Here is a 12,140-nt window from a genome sequence, read left to right as displayed (position 1 = left end):
CTGCTTACCTCCCATATCTATTACCACCCCCAGATCCTTCTCCAGTGTGACATGCTCTAAAATTACCCCTTGCATCCTGTAATCTCGACTTTCATTGTTCTTTCCCATCCCCAACACCTTACACTTGCTCAGGTTAAATTCCATCTACCAATCTTTTGCCCAATCTATGCAAATATCAATACTTTCCTGAATCTGATCACCACCCCCTCTGCTATCCACTTTACCTCCAAGCTTTGTGTCATCTGCAAGTTTGGAAAGCTTACTCTACCCCATTATCTAAATCGTTGATGTAAATAATGAATAGTAATGGTCCGAGTACTGATTCCTGAGGAACCCCACTACTTGCATCCTCCCAGCAAGACATCCTCCCACTCAGTCACTCTTTGCTTCCTACCACGAAGCCAGTCATATATATATATATATATATATATATATATATATATATATATATATATATATATATATATATATATATATATATATATATATATATATATATATATATATATATATATATATATATATATATATATATATATCTTTACATTGATGTGTAAGGCTCATAGTTATTGATTTGCGTGTACATGAATCGCATGCAGAACAAAAACACTAGTGGACATCAATGTACTCTCACGTGAATGAAAAGGATGTGGGGACACTGACCCAGATGCAATATATTATTTTGACATGTGTACCTTGGTTCAAAGCATCAAGATTCTTCGGTTCAGATGTGAACATCTATACAAGCCAACCAATTTGCTGAAGTTTTTATTTTTCCTGGCAATACGATAGTTAATTTATTTCATTTATTGGGTCATTCCTGATGCCACTTTTTGCCATCTTTTACAACTTTGCTTTCCTGGGAAGTATTTGGAGTTCTGATGGCATGCCATCAGCTTTGCTCTTGTTCCTATTTTCTTTGACAATTTTCCTTTTCGTTTGGTATCTTCCTTTTTCCTCCTTTGCCATTCAAATTTGCCACTCCTTTGCCTTTGCCAGAGCTTTTTCGTGAAAAAGCTGGTATACTGAATGGATCAGGACTTAATGGGACAAAAGGAACAGTAGAGAGGGGTGGGCACCAACAGCAGAGTTGAAGGAAAACATAGAGGGAGACTTGGAGAAACAGTGGGTGTGAGGATAAATGTCGTGGGGCAGGAAAGGATGTATGGGTTGGACAATATGTTTACAGAAGGAAACTCTCAGGAAGGAAAAGCTGGAAATTTGGAAGGAGGCATTCATGGGTGGGTTAACGAGGGTAGAAAAGATCATGGTTTTGGATTTGAGATTATCTGTGATAGTTGTGATCAGCTGTCTTGAAAACCCGAGGGGTAGAATGAGATTGAAGAGAATGTGGAAGTTGGTTCCACACATGAGGGGGGGGGGGGTGGGCGGGGGAGTGGAACAAATGAGTGGAGGTGAGTAGTGATCCTGGTTTTAGTTCGTTTTACCAGAAGGGGGTTGATGGTGGAGCATGTGTGCACTGCACAAACTTGGGGGGTGGGGGAGGGCCACAGAATGGAAAGAGCAGAGGGTGCAAGACCAGAAAGGAGGCGGTAGAATACATAGATCACTGACCTGTCTCCAATGGGAAAGTGATAGGCTCAAAGACTTAGCTTCAGTGTAAGAGATTCCAATGATCTTGAAGGTCTTGGTTTCCATGGCATCAAACTGAGCAAGGTGTGAGGCAGGGGAGCCAGCCCAGATGGAAGGACAGTACTCCACACTTTTCCTTCCTCTTGGTCATATTCCATCTCCCTCTATTCTTTGTACACTTTTGCCAACATTATGACAGTCTCCTGTTTCTGTGAAAACTTTCCCTTGTTTTGTCTTTTGGCACCACTGCGATACTTCTCCTGACTCCATTTCTTCCTTAGTTTAACTTTTTTTGGAAGTTTAACCAGTAGAGGGTTGCTGGAAGAATACATGCATATTGGAGTTGTTGGGGAGAGTTAATGAAAGCTGTCAGTCAAAGGCTGTTGGTAAAACTTCATCTTTCTTCTCCTTTTTCCCTCTATACCACCACCACCCCCATTTTTTTCTGCTTCCCAGAGGGTCGCATCGATGTGAATATGAGTTTGATCAGCTTTGCTAAAGTAAAGACCCTTGTGTCCAACTTGGGTGTTCGACCTGGAGGACATTGGCAGCCGAATGACTGCAAACCACGTTGGAAGGTAAATTTCCATTTTTTTTTCTTTAAATATTGTGCGTTGAAAGTGTATTCGGCAGCAGACTGAGCTAATAAGTGTGTAAATTTGCCCTGGAATTGACATGCATTATCTTCTTTCTTAATTCCTGTTCCTCCTCATTCTGCTTTCCAACCCTTTCAACATATTGTTACGGGTCTGGGTCACTATGAGCTTCTCGGTCCCACTTCCCGACCTTTTACTCTGAAGCTGACAAGCCGCAGATAACTCCACAGCATGATGAGTTGCTAAGCAACCATGGATTCCGTCTCAGATTATTAATTTAGGTAGGGTCCTTGCGTCCCATTTCCGCATTACCTTCCTGGCAAATTAATCCCACCCAATTGGGAACCATGCTTTTCAATGCCCCACTCCTGCCCAATCCGCACAGCCAAGCGATACCGTAGGTGGGATGTCAGCTCGTCACTGACTGTAGTGAAAGAGCAGGGCAAAACTCCCATCCACTATTTACATATTCTGTCAAACCAATGGAAAAAGGACAATCTGGAAGTTTGTTAAGTTTATGTAAGCTTCCGCAAAGTGCATGTATTTACAGGGAAAAACAGTTTACATGACAAAGGTCTTATCCTTAAATACATAAGCCCTTCGTCAGTCACCTCAACATGTGCATACAGACATGTGCCTCAGCTACTTCAGGGAAACAAGATAAGCAAGAGAGATAGTCAGAGAAAAATAAATAAGGCAGGGCTTATTGGCGACCCCTCGCTCACCCAACGTAAGCCTGCGGGCTTACGTTGATCTCAACGTGACGGGGGGGGGGAATGGGAGAAAGAAGAGAGCGTGATGATATGATGTGCCACGTGAGGAGAGATGCAGGTGAATGCTTCGTAATGCATAAGAGGAAATTGTGTATGCGAGTCAATAACCAAATCCTGAACGGGTCGAGGGTGCAATTGTTGATTGCTCTTGTGCATTGCAAGTGAATGATTAGAAATAGGGACAGAAAGAGGAGATTGTGGAAGTCAGTGTGTCGTCACCGGCGCATCCAGGAAAAACTCCACGGCTTGTCAACTCTCGCTCTGTGGAACCAGTCCGTTTGGTTCCACCGCGGCTTGTTCATGCAACTGCTCATTCCTTGCAGATTGAGCCTGACTCCTAGATGTTTCCTGGATGGAAAAACCAGCCCCAATCCTAGGACGCCTGGGTTTATAAAGCCCTCAGGAGAGGCGTGGTCTAAGAACCGACTGGCACATATAATGCAGCTTGCTGTTCACGTGCGTTGCCTTCCCAATGGTGCGTACCTGTTGCGATGCAGCTCCCATTGGTCAAGCTCCCAGCATAGCGCTGACCGCCCATATGCAGTCCTTGGCTTGGCTGCTCCATTTTACGCTCGATGTTACCCAGTGCTACCTAATAATGTTCCTTTAGTTTGATTGCTTCAGCTTTGAATTGTGGTTGGGGAGCTTCACATCCCCGACCCATTGGATTTGTAATGAATGGTTTAACGTGGGCTTCGTAAAATGTGCTGTTGTGTTTTGCAAAGTGTGCAGAGATGTGCTGTAAAAGGAGGTACGGGTAGGTTGAAAGCGGGAGAGGTTGAGAGTTTGAGAGCAAGAGAGATACAGAGGGGATTTATAAAAAAGGAATTACAAAGGGGTTTGAATCGTGCTACACAAACACAATGCATTTCCCTGTCCACTGATATGAGGGGAGAGGTAATCTTACTAAACAAAATATTAAGGATATATCTAAACTCCAGGGTTCCTTTGTGTTGTATGTGACTCTTGGAGGTTTTCCAAAACCGCAACAATATATTAATATTTCATTTTTTTACTTTACAAATAGATTATTTGTCATTTTATTTTTCGTTTTTGCTGGCTGTTCTTTAATTTTTTTGTTTGACTTTTTTATTTCCATGATTGTCATTGGGTTTTTTTTTACCTGCATATCAGAACTTGATGAGTTGCAGAGCTGCCCTTTAAACATTTTCTCTGTTGCTCCCTTGCTGAGGTTGTTTTTCTGAGACTTTCTACTCAACAATGACCCTCGGTCTATGCATTCTGTTAACAGTTTTCCACTCCTTCAAGCAATGTAATTCAAAATTATCAGACATCTTGGTGGGACTTCCACACACACTATGGACTCCACAAACCTCACCATTGTTCAACCTCATGTTATTATAGGCTTCTTCTCATCACAGGCTTCTTCTGACATCTGACTGGCTGGTTTTAACACATTAATTTATCACGAGCTTTGCCCTTTGTGGAAATTTTTGATATGGATATATGTTTACTCTGCAAAACTGAAATGTGGCTGTCGCCTGCCTCACCCTGGTTATTCATAATGTTCACCTCACTCTGGTTATAACATATTATTGCCCAAGAGAATATGGCTGAGGTGGAGGCACTGCAGTCAACTCTTTAAACTTGTATGACTTGTTTACTTCATAATAGCAAATAACCCGTTATGTCTCAGAATTAAGAACGGGTCATTGCCCCAGGAGTTGAAGGCATATCATTGCCCCCAGAGTTATCCCAACCGGCATTTTGAGGAATGGGAGAAACCATGATATGGAAATCCATCCATCCATCCATCCATTGAGACCTTACTGTGTGTTGCGCATTGGTGCTGCCAAAGCAGTCTCCTTGGCTATTTGACACAATCCTGGACAGGTTGCCACTCCGACACAGTATACCACTCATTTTGCCAACCTCAGAAGGATGCGAGGCAGAGTCAACCCCACCTGGTATTAATTCAACAGCCAATGGGGATTTGAACTCAGGTGCTTAGGATCCTAAGCCCACCACCCTAACCATTAAGCTAACACCAGGCATAACATGGAAATTGGGTTGCATTATTGAGGCAAAACCAGATCCCCTTCATTGCAGACCAATCGGCTTACTTCCAGTCATCAGCAAGGTCATGGAATCCATCATTGCAGTTGATCTGAGATGATGCTATTGTAGAAAAGGAAGTATTTCATATCACCAATTTGGTTTCAGACCAGGTGTACTCCACCTTGGACATGCTGCTTCTACTCACCCAACAATGGATGGAGGCCCTCCATGTCAGATATGAGATGAGCGCTGTCTCTCTTGACATAGCTCGTGCATTGGATCCCGTCTGGCATCCTGCCTTACTCTCCAACCTCTCTGCTTATGGCATCCAAGGTCAACTCCACACATTGCTAACTGACTTCCTCCACTCTCAGAGCCAATATGTTGCTCTCAACGGAACCCTTTTATCTCCTCCTCCCTGTCAAGGCTGCAGTACCCCCAAGGCAGTTTTCTGTGCCCCATATTATTCCTAATCTTCATCAATGATCTCACTTACTCTCTGGAAAATCCTCTTTATCCTTTTGCTGATGACTCCACCCTCTGCCGTGACATCTCTCATCCTTCTGACAGACAGACAGCAGCCTCTTCCCTTTCCCCAGACCTTGACAAAATCACAAACTGGTATAAAACTGCTGAAACACTTTCAGTAAAACACTAAAAGCACTGCACTGCAAATCCTCCCATCCACTTTCTCCTTCCACCCTGCTCTTGGTGTTTCCCCTTTCTCCTGCTGTTCCTTTTGTTATGGTGTATTCTGATTTCTTCTGTGTCATAGCTCTTCCAAGAGCCTAGACCAAGTAAAACAAAATACAAAAAAACTATCCCCCTTTTTCCCATTGAAACAATGACACACACACACACACACACACACACACACACACACACACACACACACACACACACACACACACACACACACACACACACACACACACACACACACACACACACACACACACACACACACACACACACACACACACACACACACACACACACACACACACACACACACACACACCTCTGGAAAAAATTAAGAGACCACTGAAAAATTATCAGTTTTTCTGGTTTTACTATTTATAGGTATGTGTTTGAGTAAAATGAACATTTTTGTTTTATTCTATAAACTACTGACAACATTTCTCCCAAATATAAATATTGTCATTTAAAGCATTTATTTGCAGAAAATGACAACTGGTCAAAATAACAACAAAGATTCAGTGTTTTCAGACCTCAGATAATACAAACAAAACGAGTTCATATTCATTTTTAAACAACACAATACTAATGTTTTAACTTAGGAAGAGTTCAGAAATCAATATTTTGTGGAATAACCCTGATTTTCAATCACAGCTTTCATGTGTCTTGGCATGCTCTCCACCAGTCTTTCACATTGCTGTTGGGTGACTTTATGCCACTCCTTGGGCAAAAATTCAAGCAGCTCGGCTTTGTTTGATGGCTTGTGACCATCCATCTTCCTCTTGATCACATTCCAGAGGTTTTCAATGGGGTTCAGGTCTGGAGATTGGGCTGGCCATGACAGGGTCTTGATCTGATGGTCCTCCATCCACACCTTGATTGACCTGGCTGTGTGGCATGGAGCATTGTCCTGCTGGAAAACCAATCCTCAGAGTTGGGGAACATTGTCAGAGCAGAAGAAAGCAAGTGTTCTTCCAGGACAACCTTGTACGTGGCTTGATTCATGAGTCCTGCACAAAAACAAATCTGCCAGATTTCAGCCTTGCTGAAGCACCCCCAGATCATCACCGATCCTCCACCAAATTTCACAGTGGGTGCGAGACACTGTGGCTTGTAGGCCTCTCCAGGTCTCCATCTAACCATTAGATGACCAGGTGTTGGGCAAAGCTGAAAATTGGACTCATCAGAGAAGATGACCTTACTCCAGTCCTCTACGGTCCAATCCTTATGGTCTTTTGCAAACCTCAGCCTGGCTCTTCTTTGCTTCTCATTGATGATGGGCTTTTTTCTTGCTTTGCACGACTTCAGCCCTGCCCCTCGGAGCTTGTTTCGAACCGTCCTCGCCGTGCACTTCACCCCAGCTGCCGTTTGCCATTCTTTTTGTAGGTCACTTGATGTCATCCTACGGTTGTTGAGTGACATTCGAATGAGTTGGCGGTCATCCCGGTCAGTGGAAAGTCGTTTTCGCCCTCTGCCATCTGTAGCTTTGTTGTTCCCAATGTCTGCTGCTTGCCCTTGTTCTTATGAACCGCCTTCTTTGGAATTTTAAGGATGGAAGCAACGTGATGCTCACTGTATCCCTCTGCCAGTAAAGCCAGAATTGAACCCTTCTTTTCCTCACTCAAAACTTTTCTTTTCAACTTTTTTGGCAAGGTCAATAGTTATTTGTTTGATTCCAATTACTTTTGAGGTACTACAAGCACTGTTTTTGCCATCCAGCTGGTCCTATTGCAAGAGGATAGTGATGACCACAGCAGTGGTTTTTATACTTTTCCTTGTTAAATAAGATTCGGTTCAGGTGATCACCTAATCAGTACCTCACTAAGTAGAATGAGGTGTGCCTGTGTTGGAATTCAACAGACACTGGAATGGAATGGCTGCCATACATGTAGAGATACTGATTTAATTTTTTTTTGGAGTGGTCTCTTTTTTTTTTTTTTTTTTTTTTTTTTTTTTTTTTTTCCAGAGCTGTACATATGTATATATCATATATGATGTGAGAGTTGGACCCGTGGAGCTCATGTGGTTTTAATTGCACGACTTGAGAGGGCAAAAGGTTGGTTAGGGAGGGTTGATGTTGAGTTCTTGCTTTGAGAAGGCACCATAATAAGGCAAATATGTTTCTCAAGAGCCTGTTGAAGTTGGTGTTGAGTTTTAATATGTTGATGTGGTGGAAAAATTGCCTAATTCACATTATTTGGAGGTTTTGATGCGAACACAATGCTGATAGAAATGCATTATTTGTCTGTGTTTTAAGAGTTTTACTTCAGCAGGTTTTTGTCTTGTTCTTGTATTGGTGATGTCCCTCTGGTTGTTTTGACTTTAATTGCTGGGGTCCTTTTTTTTTTTAAACGGAGACTTTGGCATCCTGTGCTCTTAGGTGGCGATTTTGATTCCGTTTCGTAACCGACATGAGCACTTGCCCATCTTGCTTCGCCATCTTGTTCCAATGTTGCAACGACAGCACCTGCAGTTTGGCTTCTACCTCATTGAACAGGTGAGCACCTCAAATCCCTGTTCTCGCCTTGATACAAGCTCTCGTGGGTTCATCCCTCTTTCTTTGCTCTCCAGTCTCTTGCTTGTTGTTGTTCTCACAAAAAGCTCCACTGTTTTTGATTTTATACACAGGTTTCCTGGCAAGTTATATCATGTTCTCATGGGTTGATGATTCATCCACCCTGTCCTTTTATCTTTCCTTCTTTACCCCATCTGTAAACACTTGTATTTATCTCCAACCCAAGGCATTATTTCCACTTTTTTTTATCCGTTTTGCCTCCCCCCCCCACCCCACGCTCCTTCCCACCCTCCACAACCACAATGACCTTTCGCCACAAGCCAGTACATGTATGTTTTTTTGTATAAAATAAAAATTTATATACATGTTGTACATGTTGTGTATGTAAGGTTTGGTTGACCTAACTCGCCATTTCTGAAGTTACTCATAGGTTGAGGCAAATTATCAACTCGTGGCTCTTGAACGTGAACTCTCAGATGGACATTGCTATTTGCCTGTCATAAGAAATGGGATTAGAAGGCTGGAGTGGAAATAGATTTTCTTTCTGGGAAATTTCACCATCAGAAACTTTCTTTCTGGGAAATTACCACATCGTACAGAGCTATTTGGAGTTTGCCTTTCTGTACGCTCTGATCTTAGTTGTCCATTCTATGAAAGTGAACAACATGTGAAAATACAGCAATGAGCAGAATTCCTTTTTGCATTATTTCCCACTTTCTCATATGTCTTTACATTCTGGCAGGATTGCATTGAGTGGTATTGGCACTCACCTCTGCATTGTCTAGTCTGAGAAGTTTCAAATCTTGAACCAGCTGTTGACACCCTCGTGTTTCATATGCTGGGAAATGCAGCAATGTGTGTGCCATCCATCTGAAAGACATTAAGCCAGCAGACCTGTCTGCCGTTCGTAGTTGTTGTTGGATGCTGAAGATCCCAACGAGTCTTTTGCAACGAGTAGGTGCATTATCGGTAATCTGAACAAATTTGAGATTCCTGCCATGATTGACTACTGGGAAGGACTACAGGAATCAAACCGCATCAAACCGATTGCAAAACACCCAGCCTAACCCGTGCCAAGATACTGCTTTGGCACCACCATTGCTTTGTCGAGGGTAGGGCACATTGATGATTATGAGGATGATTATTAGTTTACACCTTGGCCCTTTGACATTGTGGCAAATGAATGATTGTGAAAGTAGATTTGCTCATCATTTGAATTCAGTTGCTGCATTCAAAGAGATCAGCTCACCTGCCTTCCTTTTGGCAAACTGTATTTTGTATGCAAAACTTCCCCGTGTTCAATCAATTTAATTTCTTGTATTTCTGCCTTTGTTTACACCCAAATCTGACTTTCACATGAACCCAACTCACTTCATGTCGTTTGCATCCACTTTGTTTTGTACTCGTTCATGGAGGTGCAAACAGACAAACGAGCTGAAAGCTCGGCTAGGCTCAGCTTGATGTATATATTGGCACTCCATACAGCAGCAGATTGTAATCTGGGAATTTTCCCATTTTTTCCCCCCTCGTGTGCATGCACCGTCTGCTCAATGCAGGTTACATGTCGCACAAGTAATCGACACTGCTGGTGTGATGGGACTGATAGCCTGTAGTAACAGCATCTTTACCATGCATGCCCAGCTTCGAGATGGCAGGGCGAGCATTTTGTGTAATGGCATTGAAGCAAATGGATTGGAACCAGTCATGGGAAGCAACAAAGTCCAAAGCCATCATAACTTCCCAGAACCAACATATGTTCTCAAAATTGACACAAATTCCAGGCAAGACGTCTGGTCTTTGCACGAATTTGTATGTGCACTGCAGACATTGCCACTGTGACTTTTTGATTCTCTATTCTGGGATTTTCAACATCGTATGGCATCGTCGGGGGAAAAAATAAAATAAAAGCAGGAGTTGGAATTACCTCCTGAGATGGTTACGATCAAGGTTCTTCTTCGTTTGTATGCAGCACGAGGCTGTGGGGTAGCATCATTGCCTGAGAGCACGGCTGTGCCGCTGATTTAATGCCCTTTCGTTATAGGGCAGGAATTTGGAATTTTTTCATGGTGCTAGTGATAGCTCACCTCCTCTTCATGAAGGGCACTGGGATTTTTAATGTCCACCAACGAATGCTGGCAGATGGGATTCCCGTTTAACATCCATCCGAGCAACGGCACGCGCATTGATAAATCACTCTGCCTGTGAAACAGCAGGATGACAGTTTATACCTTGGTCAGGAATCAAACCGAAGCTAGACAGCTTTGAGGTGAGTGTGCATACCTCTGGGCCATCCTGTCAGTCCATGGTCAAGGTTTAACTGTGTGTTCATCGTCATCTGATTTAACTTTTTAAGTATGTGCCTGCATAGCCTTCTTTCCACTGATAATCAAAACATTTTCCTTTAATCATTTCATGAAAAACTTGATACAAAAAATTGAATTTTGTACACAATGAAAAGGAATTGTACACAACTGATTGATGAAGGTCTGGGGAGGTGCAACACTTGGTGTCTCCTGATGCGTTCTCACTTCGATGCACAAATTACATCCCTGAGATGATACTCCAACTTTAGGGTTTTTTTATGCAGCGGATGAGACTACCATTTCTTTTCCCCACACCATCCCCACATCGAGGGTACTGGCTTACTCTGATAAAGTTGTATTTTCTGTCTGGCTGTACGTCCGTCGATAGAATCGGCCCCACCGATAGTAAACCCCATCATATTGCATACTGTTGGCATCCTCTTGGCAAATGGAGAGGCAAGAAAACATTTTCAAACCTACAGGGTTGAGGGTGTTCACAGTGGGGAGAAGACTCCAATTTTCTCGTTGTAAATGTGCATCGTATATCGCCACCTTGTGGTAGGCAGTATTATAAATAATCTTTTTATGATGGATATATATATATATATATATGAAGACCACAAGGGGAAAACCAGAGATGTCACTTTTTATAAATTTCAGGGTTATTGCACCTGCCAATAGTTGGCAACATAAGGTTTCCTCTCACAATATTACTTTAACAAATAACCGGGGGGTGTCACATAATGTATATGGTATAAAGTTTAGCCGTGCAATGAAAAAACAAGTGTTGTCAAAGCTGAACAAGTGGAAACCCAGAGTTGTCAGTACTTTACTCCTGGTTATCTCCCTTTCATTCATGTTAACTGTTCCACCATAATATTCAGAGTTGAGAAACTAAAAAATTTAAGGTTGTAAAACTTTCACAGCATAAACTCTGAGCACTACAATGGCCTATTTGGTTATATCATGGGCTCTGCAGTTGGTGCATATCGTGGTTCAAGCCTGGTCAAACCTTTATTGTGACTTTTATGGGACCCACGCCGTGGCTTAATGGTTAGCGCGTCTGAGTACCCATCCTCATTCGATGTACCCACCGCCCAATCAACCTGCTTAGGTATATGAGGGAGTCACATGAGGTGACTTCGGCTATCGCGGGGGTGGTTTATCCTTGGTTTCCTCCCGGTTTTCCATCATATTAAGTAGTACGGAGTCAGAAATGGAGAATCCGTCGTCATATAAGCGAAATGCCCTTGAGTATGGCGTTGAACACCAATCAAACAAAAAATCAATGACCGTTTAATGTTGAAAAAAATAATCTGTGATCACCAAAGTCATGTAATGTACGCTAATAACCAACAAGCATGAATTTGCTACACATCCTGGGTTAAAATTGCATGGCAATTATTAAACAAGGGAATAACCAGTGATGTCAGTTTGCAACATTGATTCGTTCTTTGCTCTTGAATTAAATAACACAGAAGCTTGGCAAATGCTACATGCTTAATTTGATTGGCCAATGATCACTCTTCCTTTTACTGGAAAAGAAATCGATATGACAGTTATTAAACAGTCTACCAAAGTCTTGAAACTTTGTTTTTCAGTTTCTTCAAAATTGACTTATCCTGACATCTCTGGTTTTCCC

The 12,140-nt window shown here is 42.4% G+C and overlaps 1 protein-coding gene across 2 annotated transcripts in view; it reads left to right on the top strand.

The window, feature by feature from the left end:
• B4GALT6 (beta-1,4-galactosyltransferase 6) overlaps positions 1–12,140 on the top strand; it is a 110,468-nt gene that overhangs the window by 77,742 nt on the left and 20,586 nt on the right. For both annotated transcript variants that reach the window (XM_085891908.1, XM_085891909.1), the window contains exons 4-5: positions 2,050–2,171; positions 8,061–8,177. In XM_085891908.1, coding sequence (XP_085748034.1) covers positions 2,050–2,171; positions 8,061–8,177 — 239 coding nt within the window. The remainder of the gene's footprint in view (positions 1–2,049; positions 2,172–8,060; positions 8,178–12,140) is intronic.

This window comes from Eptatretus burgeri, chromosome 8, assembly GCF_056783735.1.
Source record: "Eptatretus burgeri isolate ZD-2024b chromosome 8, Ebu_testis_v1, whole genome shotgun sequence".
NCBI lineage: Eukaryota > Metazoa > Chordata > Myxini > Myxiniformes > Myxinidae > Eptatretus > Eptatretus burgeri.
The sequence above is the reverse complement of the archived record's forward strand: the minus strand, read 5'-3'. Positions and strand labels throughout refer to the sequence as shown.